Source organism: Triticum dicoccoides, chromosome 6B (genome assembly GCF_002162155.2).
Source record: "Triticum dicoccoides isolate Atlit2015 ecotype Zavitan chromosome 6B, WEW_v2.0, whole genome shotgun sequence".
In the NCBI taxonomy this organism is placed as follows: domain Eukaryota; kingdom Viridiplantae; phylum Streptophyta; class Magnoliopsida; order Poales; family Poaceae; genus Triticum; species Triticum dicoccoides.
Genome location: NC_041391.1, coordinates 707,723,294 through 707,742,190, shown reverse-complemented (window position 1 = coordinate 707,742,190; position 18,897 = coordinate 707,723,294). Strand labels below are relative to the sequence as shown.

Sequence of the window (18,897 nt, the reverse complement as noted above, 5' to 3'; positions counted from 1 at the left end):
TTTGGCCCGCGCCCGCCATATCTCCAGTCCCCCCTTCCGGTTCTCGTCCCCCCTCCTGATGGTATTAATGTTTTCTCTTGGTGATGTTCGTGGGAGCTTTACCTACAGCAGTAGAGCCTAGATTTGAGTGATGAATGTCAACACTTGTGTCAAGATTTCAGAATTCCTAGAATTATTACTCTCTTCGATCCATATTAATTGTGGCTGATTTAGTACATAGTAAAATCGTTTGATCTGTGTGCATAAGTGAGTTCATGAGTTCGAGTGAGTGGTGGTCAAGAACGATCAGCACACCACAAATGCCACGGATCTGCCTATCCCCGGCTTAAATACGTCAGAAACTGAACTAACTCACCTATCAGAATTGCACCTATCTACGAGTAATCAAATCAAGTTTTATGGTAGTTAACCTTCCAGATCATTAAGGGCTATAAAGTCAACATTTAACCTACTAAAATGAGGGGCAAAAAAAGAAATGCAAAGCTTGGCGATGACAAGAAAAGTAGAAGTCCAGAATGCCCCACATTCAACAAACGACATCTATGGGCCAGTTCTTTTGCTAGTTTTTTTGGGCTTCCAGAATAAGCTGCCCCCTACCCAGTTTATTCTAGAAGCCCAACCAAAATTTTCTTTTTAGAAGCCTACAATTCAAGTCTTAATTAATAGGCTTTAAAAAAAATGGTTGGGCTTCTAGAATAAGCTGGGTAGGGGGCAGCTTTTTGCAGCTTATTCTAGAAGCCACGAAAAGAACTGGCCATATAGTTGTGTCCTAGTCCATCCATACATAAGGAGGGGGTGAAAACCTTGGATCCATTCATCACATTAAAATTTATTCCACTTTATTATAATTTGCAGACGTGCATCATTATTTGTAATCCAGAATCTTTTTTTCCCTTGCATAGCATGGGAGCACCAATTATTTCTTCGTTAGTTATCGCCACAGTCGACGAACTGGTAGTTGACGGTGAGGTGGCCCTGCTGCATACCCACCCCGTTGGTGTCGATCTTGCTGAACACTGTGTCATAGTCCAGGTCCAGGCCACCGTTGCTGCACTGGTCAACGATCCTCACCGTAATCTGTGCGCCGGTAGCCGTGTTCGTCACCTATATATTCAGATTCAGATGATAAAAACATTAGCCAACACGTCAAATGATGTTCATCTATTCGCCAAAAAAAAGAAATGTCCATGTAATAGAGTAAAGAGGTTATTCTTAGTGGAAACACTAAAAAATCTGGCGTCCGATCTTTAGGCATGGCAAATCTAACACTTTTTATGGCCATTTACATTGACGTGCTGATGACAAATTTAGTTTGCAAGAACACTAACATTTTAATAAAACAAACTGAAGCAAATGTGCAACGCTCATCAACTAAACTTAACATCCTCAAAAAACATAATTTATTATGAAAAATGTGACGTTAAATTTATAATGGAGTCCTTAGTCCTTACCTGGAGGCACTTGCCGCAGGATGCCTGGCCAGTGGGCCCAGCGGGCCCGCAAAAGGCAGTCCAGCCATACTTGGAGGGATGGGGCTTGCCTGCGCCCTGGGCATGCGCCCATCCGTGCGCCCCTGATACGTGTCGCCCATCCCTGCCTCACCTCGTGGGGCCGTTTTTTGTCACAGAAAAAAAAATCAAAATTATCCTTCCTAATACACATCGACCCGTAATACTTGCTTTACCCCAAAAAAAAGACCCGTAATACTTGCTGATCATCAAAACTGAATAGAACTATGGAGGGAAATAATCCCGCCCAATCAGATCTCTTAATCCCGCCAAAACAACATCCTTATCTCCAAATCGCATTGGAATGGACCAGAAAATATAAAGATTAATAGAGCCTGCTGAAACAATCAGGAGACTCTTTTATCATTCATCAATCAACATCGTCAAGCAGATGCAACGTCTCTGAGTCTGGAGCGACCTAGAGACTGAAGCAAAGGATCTTCTTGTCCTTCCCTGATGGCTTCTCTAGAGGGTGGTCATGGGAACCATGATGATAATGGATCAGAACCACCAACAGTGAGATTCTCGTTTGTATTCTTCATATCCTCCTTTTCATCTTCCTAGTGATTGTTTTCTTCATATCATCCTTTTCCCTGATGGCAAATAAACATGGTTGTTAAATATCTGTGTTTTAACTAAAATGCATATTAATTGATACAGGATGTGCAAGAAACCGCAGCTAGCAATGCGAAAGATCGTATTAATAAAAGGGTACCAAAGATTGGAATGAACTTTTTATCTGATGAAGAGGCTTATTCCTTTTATAACAAGTATGCTGAAGTTATGGGTTTTAGCGTCCGGAGAGGCAGTAAGCATAAAGTAAAGAACTCCGATACAATACAACAGAGAACATTTTTCTGTTCTCGTCAAGGTATGGACCACTTGCAATTTGTTTGGAGTATAATAATTTTTATATGCACTAAGACAATGATTTAAACTATTAGGAACTCGTGCTGAAGATAAGAGAGAAGATACATTCAGTTATAGTAGGCCTGAATCACGATGTGGATGTAATGCACATATGAAAATAAGTCTTAGGAATGGATTTTATCAGGTTTACGAATTTGAGGAGACACATAACCACATTCTTGATACTGGAACCATGGCCCAGTACTTGAGATCTCACGGAAAAGTGACCGATGCACAAATAGCGGCTGCAGAGGTCGCAAAGTCTGTAGGCATTTCTAATAAAGCAACTATTGATCTTATGGCCAAAGAAGCATGTGGACAAGAAAACCTTGGTTTTATCCCTCAAGACATGAAAAATCGTTTGTACTCAAAAAGAACATTGCAAGCAGCGAAAGGTGATACAGGGGGAGTGTTAGAATACATGGAGAAGAAGGTAGCAGAAGATGTCAAGTTTTTTTTATTCAATTCAAGTAGATGAGGACGATTTGATAACTAATATATTTTGGGCTGACTCGAAAATGGTCTCAGACTATGCAACTTTCGGTGATGTTATAAGCTTTGACACCACATATAGGAAACTAAATGATGGGCGTCCATTTGGTTTGATTGTTGGGGTGAATAATCACAAGAAAACTATTGTGTTTGGTGCTGCACTTCTTTATGATGAAACTGCTGAAAGTTTTGGTTGGCTTTTTAGAACTTTTCTAAAAGTTATGTCAGGGAAACATCCACAAACAATTCTTACCGATGAAGATGCAGCAATGGCCAAGGCAATCAGTGAAGTCCTACCTCACTCTCACCATAGACTTTGTGTGTGGCATATGAATCAAAATGCTTACAAGCACCTTGCTGGAGTTGTTCCAGAATATAAGAAGTTCAATAGTGATTTCCAGCACTGTATCTATGACATAGAGGACGAAGAAGAATTTATAAGTGCATGGAATGATATGCTTGATAAGTATGGACTACGTGAGAATACATGGCTCCAAAGGTTGTTCGAGAAAAGGGAGCAATGGGCACTAGTGTATGGTAGAAATACATTCTCTGCCCACATGAGCACTACCCAAAGAAGTGAAAGCATGAACAATGAACTGAAGCGTTACATCAGTATTAAATATGACATGCTTACATTTTTCGAGCATTTCGAACGGCTTGTTGCAGATAAAAGATTTGAAGAAGTGAAGTGTGACTTCAAGGCATCACAAACTACTCCGAAGATGAAGGCAGAAAGTAGCTATATATTAAGGCACGCTGTAACTACATATACTCCAGCAATATTCAAGATGTTTCAGGAGGAAGTGCTTCTGACCCTGAATTATGACACATTCCTTCGTGATGACAGTGATACAGAGCAAAAGTTTTACACGGTAAAATTTCATGACACAAAACGTGAGCATGTTGTTAGATTTGCTCCAAATGAAGAAAGGGTGAATTGTAGTTGCAAGAAGTTTGAATTTGCTGGAATTCTATGCCGTCATTGCTTAAAGGTACATGATATCAATAATATCAAGCATATCCCTGAACAATATATCTTGAAAAGGTGGACAATAGACGCCAAAGTTCTAGAGATAACAAGCAATCGCAATCTACATGAGGATCGAAAAGCAAAAATGTCGAACTACTATGAGGAGTTGTGCAGAATGTTTGTCAAAATAGCTGCTCGTGCCTCTGAATCGGACGAAACATATGATATGGTTGCTAAATGCGCAGAGCAGCTAGCAGAAGCTGTGGAGAAATAGTTGAAAAATAGAACTGATCCTGATCCTGATCCAGATATGGGGGACTCCTCTGTTTCGCGAGGTATATATTGTACTATTGATTGCATAGAGTTTTGTATAAGACTTACATTTTAATTTATAGTTGCAGGTCCGCTTATCGACTCTAGTAGAGTTTCAAAACACAACGAGGGGCTTGCCAAGCCAAGAGGTATCAAGGAGAAGGAGAAGACTACACGAGGATCAGCAAGACCCATTTGTGGATTGGAGAAAGCAATAACAAAGAAGAAAAAGAAGAAGACAGATGATCCTGTACCTGTACAACCTCAAAGCACATCAATGGTCTGAAACTGTCCCACTTTTTTCACATAGAAATTTTAATTTTACTCACATTTATCCATCACTTTTTATAGGGTCATTTGGAGCTTATGGCAAATCAGATGGGCGCACCGCAATTACTGTACAACCCATTCCTAAATGCTTCCATGCACCCAACGCTTGCTAATACAATTATCATGTCAGCACAACCCGCTGGGGGTTTAGAGAAAGTAAAAACAAACCAGGAAAAGAAGACCCATGAATCTTTACAACTACAACCTCAAAGCGCATCAACGGTATAAAACGATCCAATTTGTTTCACATAGAAAAATTAGTTCTACTAACATTTATCTATCGCTTTTTATAGGGGTATTTGGATTTTATGCAAAATCAAATGGGTGCGCCGCAATTGCAGTACAACCCATTCTTAAATGCTTCAATGCACCAATCGCTTGGTAACACAATCTCGATGTCAGCAAAACCCAGTGGTCGCTTGGCGAAAGGAAAAACAAAAAGGAAAAAGAAGACAATCGATTCTTCACAAGCACAACTTACAAGCACATCAATGGTATAAAACTGTCACACTTTTTTCATAGAAATTAATTTTGCTGAAATTCATCTTTCACTTTTTATAGGGTAATTTGGAGGTTATGACACACCAAATGGGTATGCCCCAATTACAGCACAAGCCATTCCTAAATGCTTCAGTGCAGCCATCAATTGGTAATACAATCTCAATGCTAGAGATAGCAGAAACAAAACAAAAGAAGACTAGTGATTCTTTACAAGTACAACCTGAAAGCACATCAAGGGTATAAAACTATCCTGCTTGGTTTACACAGAAAATTTAATTTTATTGACATTTATCTATCATTTTTGTAGGGTCATTTGGAGTTTATGACAAATCAAATGGTTGCACCGCACTTGCAGTACAACCCATTGCTAAGTGCCTCAATGCAGTCGTCACTTGGAAATACATTCTCGATGCCAATGAACCAAAGAATGCTGGAAGGATTCCAACAGTACAATACACTAATGGTATAAGCATTCTACTTTGTCATGTTTTATTATCATTTCGAAACTTCTGCATCATTAAACTTTGCTACTTTTCTGCATAGGGTCATCAAAACAACCACATCTGCACCGATTTCCAAGTGCACAACTCGGCATTGCAGCAACAGAGTATTGCAACCTCTTCCTCTACTATAATGACAGGACAAAATCAAGTCATCTTCCATGAACAGAAGCCAACTTAATCAATTTGTCATGAACAGTTTATAGCTATGGCATGACTGCCGGTCCTGCTGCCAGCTCGATTCACCTTTCCTACCCCATCACCACCCCGCGTGCTTGTGGAAGATGGAAGGATGAAAGGATTGGTCACGCCAGAACAAAATTTCTCACATTCGCTCGTTAAGACACTCCATTGTTAAATAAAAAGCTCTATCCCATGTACTAAAGCCAATTTAATCAATTTCATAGATGACACTGGTTTTCTTGTTATTTGCCATGGATTTTTTTATTTTATTTTATTTGGGGATGCCATGGATTGAATCGAATATCGAACAAATTATCCCTATGCAGTGAAGTCGATTTTAATTGACACTATTTTTCATTAGAACTTGTTATTGAACATCGATTGAATAGAAAGCAACCAAATTATCTCTATGCCCACAACCATAACTCGTGTTCCTAGCCAACAAGCAAGAAATCAAAGATCAAGAGACCAGCAAAGCAAAATAGAAAATTTACCTGTGTGGCTGTGTCGTATCTGTTGTGGAAGTAGTAGAGCTGAATCTCTTGATGAACGAACGAAGGCACAGCACGAGCTCTCCACCACGAGCCTGCGGCGTCCGGGTCTGCTGCCTCCGCCTATGTGTGGCACACTCATGGCGGTACAGAGCTGCTGCGCCACCCGGGATCCGCCGCCTCCATGTACGGGCTGCAGCGCTCCAGCTAGTCGAAGCAGTTGCCCTACCCACTATCCACCTCCTCCAGGTCGGGGCTGGAGCGCTCGAGCTCATGAGTCTCTGCAGGCAGCTGCGCCCGTCCAAGATCCACCTCTCCATGGTCGGAGCTCTCGAGCTGCCCCTGACTTGCTGCGCGCCCAAGGAGAGAAGAACATGGCTAGCAGCCGGACAAGATGCAATCCGGCAAAAGAGAAGTCGCCTCCTGAAGTAAGGGAGCACGGGGTGGACATCGCGGCGGCTTCATCCCCTCCGTCCTCCGTGCTCTACTCCATGTCCGATCTCTGACGGGAAAGAGAGAGAGGAGTAAAGAGGTGAAGAATACGAGAGGACCTCGCTGGACCGAACAGACGTGTATTAGGATTGGTATTTTGTTTTTTTTTCGCGGCCAAAAACAGCCACGCCGAGGAGATGCCGGGATGAGCGACACGTAGCAGCGGCGCACGGATGGGCGCACGTACGCGGCGCAGGTAAGCCCCGTCCTACTTGGAGCGCCAGGCCAAGGACATGCCGGCGTCCCATGTGGCGCAGTAGGCGCTGGCGGTGTTGAGGTCCCAGTTGATCTTCTCCGGGTTGTAGAAGTTGTAGGTGGCGCGCACGTTGGACGCCGACTGTGCCGCGGCCATGGCGGCCGCCGCGCACAGCAGGACCACCGCCAGTGCCACGCATCCAGCCATCGTCGCCTTGGGATCAGGATGTGTATGCAATGGTCAGTGGCAGCTTAGCAGGGAGCGACGGAGATGATGTCGGCCGGTGGAGATGGGAGTAGCCTTTTCCGGCCGGGAGCACTATATAGAGTTGAAGCACCGGCACGTATGGTGGAATTTTCTTTCCCCATGTGCAGTTTTTCCACATCTCTGGAATCATGTGCATGTGCCAACAAAAAGAAAAGGAAATTCATAGATGAGTCAAGCTGGACGTGGACATCTTCCACGCAGTTTGCCTGGCTGGTTCATTTTGACCACAACTTTTCTTGAAACAAAACAGTTTCCTCTTTCCACATTGATGCATTTTCACGCAATTCGTTTTTTTTTCTATCGGTCCACACTTTTTGTACACGTGTTCAGCTATGCATCTTACATTCAGTCAGTTTTGTCATGCTAAATCGTACTCCCTCCGTCCGAAAATACTTGTCATCAAAATGGACAAAAAGGGATGTATCTAGAACTAAAATACATCTAGATACATCCCCTTTTATTTATTTTGATGACAAGTATTTCCGGACGGAAGGAGTAGTAGTCTAGCGCCAATCACTGCTCCTGATCCCGTCCGCCCAGCTCCAGAAAGGTTGGCCGATCTGCATGCTAGCTTGGGCTGTATCGGGAAATAAATGTGAAGTGGAAGAAGCCCTACTGAAAAAAAGGGCTGCTTCACAGCTTTGCCCAGAGTCAAATTACGTGAGCTCGGCAAAAATCACGTAAGTTGGGTACAGCTCTCAGCAACATGCCGGACTCGGCACAGGAAATGCTGTTGCTGAGAGTCAGGTAAAGAGAACTCACGAACAGTGGCCGAGGCAGAAAATATGTATCGGGGGCCAAGTTCTACTAAAACAGGTTGGGGAGGGCCAAAGTGTTGAAAAATAGATATTTAGCAGCAAATTAGTACTGATTTTGCGAAATCCTGATGTTAGGGAGGGCCAGGGCCCTGCTAGCCCCCTGTCTCCGCCACTGCTCGCCAAACAAAATAAACTCGGCTTGCCAAGTTCTAGAACAACATAACTCGGCAAAGTTTTTGCCATGTGGCGATATTAGCAGTTGTTGTCTACTGCGTCACGGCAGGCCGCTTTTGCCGACTACCTACATTATGGACCCGCATAGATTTCGTCTGCCGATTAGAGAGGCTTTCTAGTTGAAAAAACTGAAGAACGGATTGAAAGACTATATGCCAAATATAGATTCCAACATTCCCAATTTACGGCTCTTCCTCCTCTTCGTTTATCTTACGGTGTTCCGCCGAGTGAAGATCAAAGAGGAAGCCGACAGAATTGAGGCAAGAGGTTGCATATGCCATTGATAGTTGCTGAATCAACGCGAGTCACCTGGACATGAAGAGATAGGGGGGTTGGGGGGTCAATTCACGATTATGTTAGATTTGTTCGGGAAGGAAGAGATTAGAAATTCAAACGGGTAGATAGAATGTTCACCTTGATATTTAAAATTGATATTTATAATGCATTTAAAAAAATGTTCACCTTGATTTTTAAAAGCTTCATGTTAAAGAATAATAAAAAAAAAGTAGTGTAATCAACGAGAAAACAAAATGAATAACCATACATGTGGGATTTGTTAAGGGCTGCAGTCGTCGTCATGGGATTTTTTACACCCTGGCCTCGGCCACCCATCTTGGCGCTAAGAGGTAGCGGGACTTTGCATCTTCAAGAGTTTTACGTCCTTCGTCTGTTCTACATTCTTCGTCATCGTTTATTAAAATAGGGATTATGTTCAAGACTAAGCATATATCTTTCATGCACTAATGGAGCGGCAATATCATGACCCCATATCAGTTATGACAAAGTGTGACTATTACTGATTAGTTTTAAAAAATGTGATAATTTGTGAAAGTCATTGGATGTGACATCTCATAAACTAACTTCTTCCAACCTCTATTGGGTGAAAAGTAGCATTTTCCTAAGTTCTCCTATCATAAAATCATGCCCACATGTTTATACTAAGCATTCTTACTTTGTAGCAACTCAACTTTGCCATTAAGTATGTTTATTTTGTCCATACAAGACACTTGTTCGTAAAAAAAACTATAAGGTGCGCATGCTTTTTAAATGTTGTCTTTAACAATGAATTTGTTCGATAGTATGTGTAGTACATTACAAAAGATTTATAGTGTTTGATAAGTATATAAGAGAGGATCTTCCAATGGTATATTTTGTATCAAATAATCTTTATAGTTGTACTACTTTCTAGATATAACTATCAAAGTTGTATTAAGAAACATTTTCTTGTGCTAAAAGAAAACTTTACTTTGTCGCAATATTTTTACTTATTAAATAATTTGGGATGATCATAATTATATTTTTCTCGTAGTGGATTGTTACATCCTAAACTTAAGCAAACCAGTATAATTACATAGCCACCTTTTATTGTATTATAGTGGGTTTATATGTGCAGTTAAATATCTATAAATATTTGTGGGGTTCTTTAGAGGATATGAATTTATCGAATAATTTGGTAGATGCCTCTAGAGTATAAGGGTGTGTTTGGTTCATAACCGTATATTGTCCAAGTTAGCCACATGTATATGTGGCAGATGTTTGTCACTCCAAGAACTATGAAATGCCATGCCTCCTGAAGCAACATGCCCCTATTGTCATAGACTTGTATTTTCTTCCCAATGTTGCAACATGTCGCCCAAGTTTATCAGGTGAACTTATTTATGGATTGTTGCAACTCAATGATAGTGTGAAAAATTCCACTATGGGCCAAATTCCGCAACTCAATGAAAGGAGTGTCCGGGAGATGAACAAAGTCACACAGTGCGGTCCTTGATGGTGTCTTGGCTAGGGGGGCTCTCATAATGTCGACTCCTGAACTAGTGGGCAGACCGAGGTCCCCCATGTCAGTTCCGTCCTAGGCCACTCTGGGCAGCCCATGGCGATTACAAGAAAGTCTAGAATACTTCACGTATACTCGACGCTAGATCCGTGGAGGACTTTTCCTCCCTGCAAGTAGCCGACTAGGATCAGGTAGCCCTAGGACCCCCGACAACTATATAAACCGGGGGGGGGGGGAGCTCATATAAACATTACAATCTCGTGGTAGATTATCTGTACTTTGTACACCCAACACAATAAGACAATCAGAGCAGGACGTAGGGTGTTATATCCTCATGAGAGCCCAAACCTGGGAAAAACCTTGTGTCCTTGTTACCCTCATTCAAGACATCTGGCTTAGGATCAACTACCTCGAGATCTATCGGATTTAGCTCTATCTGTGGTGGCCCTTGCATGTCCTGCTAGGTGATCATCGCAGATCGATGCAAATCAAGACCAATTAGCAGGCTGGGGCCGGTTCGACTTTTGTACCTGAGCAAATGTTCGTCTTCGGCAGCACCCTCTCTTCGCCAACTCAAATGGCCACCTTGGCCAAGTTGAGTCCTTCACTCCAGGACAGACCATCAGGGATGGCAACATGGAGTATACCCACTAGTAGAAAAACGACTTTATGTGAGACTCATAGTCCCGGTTTGTAAACGGACTAGTACTAATGTGACCATTAGTGCCGGTTCCAATGGCTAGGGAGGCGGGAATCATTAGTCCCGGTTCATGTTGAACCTCTAGTACCGGTTCTTGACACGAACCGGGACTAAAGGGGCGGTGGCAGGCCGGTGTCAGACTGGTGTCTGGCTGGGGCCCCACTAGCACCTTTAGTCCCGGTTCGTGACACAAGCCGGGACTAGAGGCTAACCTTTAGTCCCGGTTTGTGTCATGAACCGGGACTAAAGATGCTCCTATATAAACCCTTCGTCGAGCCCGAGCTCTTTATTCTTTCCCTTTTCTCTCCTCTCTGTTCTTCCCCTCTTGCTCGAGCTCATCCTCCATTTTTGCAAAAATTTGTCATGGTTTGAAGGCACCCCATCCATCCAAGTGTTCACAAAGGTCAGACCCTTTGTCCTTTCATCTCTCGTTGCTAGATTAGCTCTTGCAATGCTCTATAAGTATAATGATTTGTGGGTTTTAGTTTGGGAGTATTTATATGTGCTAGTTTATTTGATTTATATGCATTTTGAGCTCAAATTAACTTCTTAGTTTGCATGTGTAGGTATGTGGTTTACTTAGTGCATTCCCGTCCCCATCCTAACCACCGTCGATCGCCCGCACCGTCCCGTCGCCGGCACCACCTTGGTGAGCCTCTTGTTCTTATCCTTTTTATATAAAAAAATTCATGTTTGTGTGATTTAGATAGTTACTTGTATAATTTTCTTACCCGTACGTTGTTTGTTATACATAGTGGCATGGTTTTGATATCCGTCCCCGTCGGCCCTCGTCCGGTTTATGATTCTTATGTGCTATATTCTCTTTTATAAGTATTTTTTGCAATTCGTTTTTATGACAAATTATGCCCATCAAGTTGACATAGATGTTTTTATCTAGGAGGTATGTGAACCGAAAATTCCTACCGACCCTCTTGTCGAGAGGTTAAATTTAGTTGAACAAGAAAGCGAGTATTTGAAGAAAAAATTGAAAAGAATTGAGGAGGAGAAGATGGAATTGGAGTTGCATGTTGCCGATGTCGTCGATGATCAAAAGATCAAGATGGATGCAATGCGCTTGAAGATTAGAAAGATTAAAAAATATGCCATTAATAGTGAGGCTTGGTATCATTATGCTGTTGGATCAATTGTTACCTTAGTTGCGATCTTGATCGCATTTGTTGTTACATTTAAATGATTTAGCTAGAGAGTTTGTATGTTGTTTTATGAGAATAAGTGTGTATGAACTTGTATTAATTCGGTCTTTTCGGTGTTGTGTAATGAAGATGAGCCGGCAATGGATGTACGATGACCGAAAATAATAGAGTTTCTAGAAGAAAATAATAAATCGGTTCAAGTTGTAGTAGAGTATTGCAGATGATGATGTTTATGATCATTTAGCGACAACACACAGCATGCTATCTGGTTTGAAAAGGTGGTTCAGAAACTAAATTTCTCCAAAGCAAGACGAGATGAGATTACTGTTACGGAGGCGGGAGAGAATGGACACAACACACATCGATTATGCTCGGGGCTGCGAGGTTTATACAAGGTGCTGGCCCGAGCCGAGCGAGATCGTGGGTGAGCCACTAACATGACGACTTGCAGCACTACTCAAGCAAAACTGCTGCACGATCAAAGCTCTACGTATGACATACTATACAGGAGCACATACGGGATGACTACCTAGTCTAACCCCCCCCACCCCCGCGCAGTCGTGACGTCGGCGGCAGCGACGCAAAGACTGGACCGGAAAGTCACGGGAGACCTCTGACGGCAGTCCCTTCGTCATGATATCCGCAAGTTGTTGTTGCGTGGGAATGTGAAGAACGGGAACTCGCCAAGCGCCACCCGCTCGCAAACGAAGAGGATATCCAGCTCCATATGCTTCATCTGGCGATGATGGACTGGATTGGCCGACAGGTAGACGACAGAGACATTGTCGTAGTACACCAGCGTGGCCTTGTTGATGGGGGCAAACAGCTCGCGAAGTAGTTGCCAAAGCCAGATGCACTCAGCGACGGCATTCACAACGCCGCGGTACTCCACCTCAGCGCTGGAGCGCGAGACGGTGTCTTGCCGCTTCGATGACCAAGAGACGAGGGCGTCACCGAGGTAGATGCAGAAGCTGGAGGTGGATCGCCGGGTGTCGGGGCAGCCCACCCAATCGGCGTTCGTGAACGCCCACAGGTCGAGCATACACAAGGCACGGAGATGAAGACCGAGCGTGGGCATGCCGCGAACGTACCGGAGCACACGCTTGATCAACCCGAGATGACACTCACGGGGATCGTGCATGTGAAGGCAGATTCACTGCACAGCATACGCGATCTCCAGGCGCTTGATCGTCAGGTACTGTAGAGCGCCGACGATGCTGCGGTAGGAGGACGGATCATTGACACGAGGCCCGTCTGCGGTCGGTAGCTTGCCCTTGGTGTCGATTGGAGTGGGAGACGGGCAACAGGAGTCCATGCCAGCATGATCCAGAATATCACTGGCGTACTACTGCTGGAAGAGGAAGAAGCCCGCCGTCGTGCACGTGACGCGGATGCCAAGGAAGAAGTGGAGAGGACCAAGATCCTTCATGGCAAACTCCATGGTGAGTTGAGCGATGACGTGCCGGAGCGCCGCAGGCGAGGACGCCCTGAGGACGATGTCGTCGACGTAGAGAAGCAGCAGGGCAGTGTCGGGTCCGCAGCGGCGATGAAGAGCGACGAGTCAGAGTACGTCGCGGTGAAGCCGATGGACAGAAGGAAGCCAGCGAAGCGAAGGAACCACGTGTGCGGCGCCTGCTTCAAGCCATAGAGAGACTTGGAGAGGCGGCAGACCTGGTGGGGCTTGGCGGCGTCGACGAAGCCCGTCGGCTGGAGGTAGTACACTTCTTCTTCCAGCGTGCCATGCAGAAAGGCATTGGACACATCAAGTTGATGGACCGGCCAGTTGCGCGCCGCGGCGATGGTCAACACCGTGCGGATGGTGGCCGGCTTAACGACCGGCGAGAAGATCTCGCTGTAATCCACGCCAGCGCGTTGTCGGAACCCGCGGACAACCCAGTGGGCCTTGTAACGCTCGAGAGACCCGTCCGCCTTGTACTTGTGCTTGAAGACCCACTTGCCGGTGATCAGATTGGCGCCGGGAGGACGAGGCACCAGCTCCCAAGTGCGGTTGCGCACAAGGGCATCGAACTCGTCGCGCATGGCGGCAAGCCAGTGCGGGTCGCGAACGGTGACGCGAACGGACGAGGGCACCGGCGAGACGACCTCCGGCGAAGTAGTGGCGACGAGGCCGTCGTGGTAGCATGGGTTGGAGCGGAGCTTGCCGGTCTGCACGCGTGTCACCATATGACGCGGAGCCGGCGGCACCGCTAGCGCCGGTGGCGGTGAGGAGGAGCCACCCGACGCCGGCCTTGCATAGGTTGAAGACGAAGGGCCGGGGTCGGGGGGGGGGGTGCACCAGGAGCGTTGATCGGCAGATCAGCGGCTGCATGTGGATGCATGCAGGGTGCGCTGGGTGAAGACGTGACACCGCTGGATGAAGATCCGACGGTGGAGCTTGAACGCGAGGCCCGCGCGCGGGGCGGACACAGCCGTGTCGCCCGTGACTGCGTTGGTGGAGACGCACGAGTCACGCGCGCGAGGAGACTGCTCGAGCACGGGCACCCTGCAACATGGGCAGTGCAAAGGCAGGTGGCGAGGCCACGACTGTGTGATGGGGTGGTGGTGTAGCAAAGGGAAATCCGTCTCGTTGAAGTAGACGTGGCGCGAGGTGATAACACGATGCAAGGAGGGATCGAAGCAACGCTACCCGCGGTGGTCGGAGGGATACCCAAGGAACACACAGGACAGGGACCGATGATCAAGTTTGTGTTTGGCAGTGGAGGCAAGGTTGGGGTAGTATGAAAGTGCGTTATATCGACTAGAGGGGGGGTGAATAGGCGATTTTTATGAATTCTTCACTGAGGAATTTGCCGGTGAGGAAATTCCTTAGCGAAGAACTACTTGCAGCGGAATAAGTACTCAGAAGTAAGCATAAGAGAATACATGCATGGTCATCATGATGAAATGAAGACAATCACAGAGTACAGAAAGCGTAATCACAGGATAACTCAAGATGAAGACAAACAGGCTGAAGAAATTAAACTAAGGAAATTGAGAAAGTCTTCAGTCAAAGTCTTCAAACACAGATATGAACAAACACTCAACACAGTAATGAGGAAATGAATGAGTTGAGGAAATAGAACCAGTAAGGTTGGTGAAGGAAATGATTTGGTAGACCAGTTCCAACTGTTGTTTCAGTTGTACGTCTGGTTGGAGCGGCTGAGTATTTAAACTCGAGGACACACAGTCCCGGACACCCAGTCGCTGAGCACGCAGCTCAGGACGCCAAGTCCTCACTGTATTCTCCTTGAACTAAGGTCACAGAGACCTCGTCCAATCACTCGTCGTAAGTCTTCAGGCTACTTCCAAACCTTCACAAACTCGGTCACTCGGCGATCCACAATTCCTCTTGGATGCTCTAGACCATGACGCCTAACCGTCTGGAAGAAGGACAGTCTTCAAAGGTAACAAGCATCGGATCCACGTAGGATCAATCTCTTCAGTGATGCTCAATCACTTTGGGTTTGTAGGGGTTTGGTTTTGGGTTTTCCTCACTCGATGATTTTCGCTCAAAGTCCTCGGAGGATGGGATGCTCTCAAATGACAAGTGTCAGTTTCTCTCGGAACAGCCAACCAGCTAGTGGTTGTAGGGGGCGGCTATTTATAGCCTAGGGAGCAGCCCGACATGATAAGTCATAAATGCCCTTCAATGATATGACCGTTAGGTGGATAAGATATTTTGGGACAGCTGGCGCGTAGCACAGCAACGGTCGGAAATTTGACTCTCAAATTCCTCAGGGCTATCATGTTCGTCACTGTGTAGGCAATCCGCACTGGCGAATTCCTAACTCCGCAGTCAGAACAAATTCCTGAGCGACCAGAAGAACTTCGTCTCTGTCACTGAAGAAATTGACTGAACTGTATGAGATTTCCAAAGGCTTCACTCGAAGGGATTGGTAGGTGTAGGATTTTGAGTTGAGCATCACATGGAATTTTTTCCTTAGTATTTCCTCGACCCCCTTTAACAGTACGGTGTTTCCTATGACTCAAGAAAGAGAAAACTAAACTATGAAAACAAAAGTCTTCACGCTTCATGTTCCTCAAATGAATACCAAGTCTTCAAGGTCACACCAATTTCTTCACTTTCAAAGTCTTCAGAAAGTCTTCAGAATACCAAAGTCGTCAGTCGAAGAACTTCATTTTTAGGGGTCGACTTTCTCTGTAAATATCAAACTCCTCATAGACTTATAGACCTGTGTACACTCATATACACATTAGTCCCTTAACCTATAAGTCTTCAATACACCAAAATCACTAAGGGGCACTAGATGCACTTACAATCTCCCCCTCAACGGGGATAAACATATGAAGTGTAAATACTGATATTGAGGAATTTGATTGCAAGATATAGAAGAACTCCCCCTGAAGATGTGCATAGTGAGGAATTTGCTTTTGAGGCAATGCACATTTGAAGAGTTGAATCATGGAGATCACCCCCTATATCTTGTAATTCATACACGCATTTGACATATAATATGAAGAATTTGAAATGCATGATGAAATATGGTGACTGATGTAATTCAGCATGCGTGTATTAACATATAACGAAGAATAAGCATGCAGAGGAACACATCAAAAGTATCAGAGCACCATCGGGTTTAAGATTACAACTCGATCCAATAAAAGTTTCAGAAGAACGAGAGTTGTAACTTAGCAAAAAAAACGCCCATATAATAGACCCGCTTGAAGACTAACTCAAATTTCTCCCCCTTTGTCATCAAATGACCAAAAGGATCGAAACTGAGGACTAACGCCCCTGAAAAATATCAAGTTGATGGAGGAGCGCCAGCGTTGTTGGGGTCGGTTGTTGTAGTAGGGCCTGCCGCAGTGTCGTCCAAGTCTTCATTTTCATCAGTGTCGCGCGATGAAGAATAGGAGCTGGCCACCAATGAAGGAACCTTGACCTTCTTGAATTTCTTTGGCGGAGGTGTAGACCAGTCAAATTCTTCTTTGAGACCCATTTTCTCCAGATCTTCTGCGCTATAGACATGAGATAGGACAGCCCAGGTACGGTTGAAGGTTTCATGGAGGTAGTATTGGTTTTTCTTCACTGCATTGTGTGTTGAGGTCATTTTGTGAAGAATTGAACCAAACTGACACTTGACCCATTTATGATTGCGATCAACTTTCTGATGAAGACTGAGGAGTAACTCACGATCAGTCATCACCCTGGGTGCTGTGGCTTGAGGATTTTGCTTGGCAGAGTTGTTGGCGGCAGAGTCATGTGTGGCAGAGTCATCATTAGTGGAGTAGGATGCAGCCTTGCGAAATTGACCATCCAATGGACGAATGCCTTCATCTATCACAGCAGTTGCCTTGCCTTTGTCATCAGCTGAGGAAAATGTCCGTTTGAGGACTTCAATTGGAGGCAAGTAGCTGCAGTGGTTCAGAGTATCAGCCTTGTAATTGAGTGAAGACCTTGTCCTGATGAACCTCATAATCCATGGTGCATAAGGCTTCAGCTCAAATGGTGACGTAGCAATATTCGCCAGAGTCCTCATGAAGAAATCATGGAAGTTGACGGGAACGCCATGAATGATATTGAAAAGCATATTCTTCATGATGCCAACGACTTCTTCATCATTTGAGTCGTGGCCTTTGATAGGACTCATTGTCTTCGTCAGAATGCGATAGACAGTCCGAGGCACATATAGTAATTCCTTGACGAGGAATTTGGTTCGTGGGGCCTGCCCTGGCTTCAAAGGCTTCATCAGCACTTGCATGTAATGATTTGTAAGCTCAGGTTCACTGTAGATGCAACGAGCACCGTCAAGGGGAGGACTGAGTGGGAGGGCACGAAGCAATTCAGTTGCTGGTGCCTTGTAGTGAGTATTTTCTGACATCCAGTCCAGCACCCATGAGTTCACATCTTCAGAATTTCCTGTGATGTGCAACGTCGCATAGAATTGAAGAATGAGTTCTTCATTCCAATCACAAATGTCAGTGCAGAAATTCAGCAATCCAGGATCGTGAAGAACACTGAGGAATGCTTCGAAGCCTGACAGAGATTCCATGTCCACGTGAGGAATGTGTGCATGATTGAAGACTTTGTCTTTGTCGAATAGCACAGAGGAATAAAAGTTGGCTTGACTAGCAGCCCAGAAACGCCTCTTCCTTATGCGAGCAGAATCATATGGATTGTAATCAGTGAAGAAAACATGCTCGCCAAAGAAGTCTTCAGCCTTGAACTTTTGCTTGCGCGAGAATGGATCCTTTGGTTTTGGCAGAGGAGTGTCAGTGAGTTGCATCACTACCTCAGGAATCGCAATCTCTGGTTCTTCAGGCTAAGGATTTTCTGGTTCCTCTTCATGTGCAGTCTGCGTGTTCAGAGGATCAGCAGCAGCAGGTTCTTCAGCACTAGTGGCTAGAATTTCTTCATGCACAGATGAGGTGGGATGAGTTTCTTCAGAGCCCAGTTGAATAGTTGGTGCAGGGGACTGAGGTATTTGTTGAATTGGGGTGAAGAGTGGAGAATTGGGATGCTGACTTTCCCAAAAGTCATCATTCATCACAGGCGTAGTGCATCCAATATCCATGTCTTCGTCGTCAATTTCTTCAACGCCAGCCTCTTCAGCTGTGAACTGAGGCATAGGCGAGGAAGTGATTGGTGTTGAAGGGATTGCATCCACTTCAATTTCTTCATCAATCTGCTCTGACGAAGCAGCAGAATGATTTTCTTCATCAGATCCGCTAGGAATCACATAATCTTCACCAAAAGGAACAAGGTCCTTTGATGGCATGGTGGAAATCGGAACATCATCAATCGGATTTTCAAACGAGCTGGTCATAGGCTTCATTTTCTTCGCGGCTGAAGAATTTGACGCAGCTGATGCTTTCCTTTTCTTCACTGCAGCTCGCTCAGCAGCCTTGGTCTTCTTCACATCTGATGCAGATGGAAGGATAGGAGTTGGTGTAGGCGCGGGAGGAGCTGAGGAACTTGTTTGAATTTCCTCAGGCGCAACTGATGCAGTTGCCCTGATTTCTTCAGTTTCTTCAGGTGCACCACTAGAGGATGCCCTGGCAATTTCTTCAGCAGCTGGAATGGAGTCATCAGCCCTGGAACTAGCATTTTCTTCAGCAGGCTGAAAATCATCAGCGGTGCTGGCATGTTCTTCAGTAG

General features: G+C 45.0%; 1 protein-coding gene across 1 annotated transcript; it reads right to left on the bottom strand.

The window, feature by feature from the left end:
- Positions 1–760: 760 nt before the first annotated feature.
- LOC119326246 (pathogenesis-related protein PR-4-like) lies at positions 761–7,094 on the bottom strand. The gene is made up of 4 exons (XM_037599931.1): positions 6,904–7,094; position 4,298; positions 1,452–1,520; positions 761–1,104 (listed from the first exon to the last, which is right to left on the bottom strand). Exons 1-4 carry the CDS (start codon positions 7,092–7,094, stop codon positions 928–930), a joined length of 438 nt encoding a protein of 145 aa, XP_037455828.1. The 3' UTR covers positions 761–927.
- Between the last annotated feature and the right edge of the window lie 11,803 nt (positions 7,095–18,897).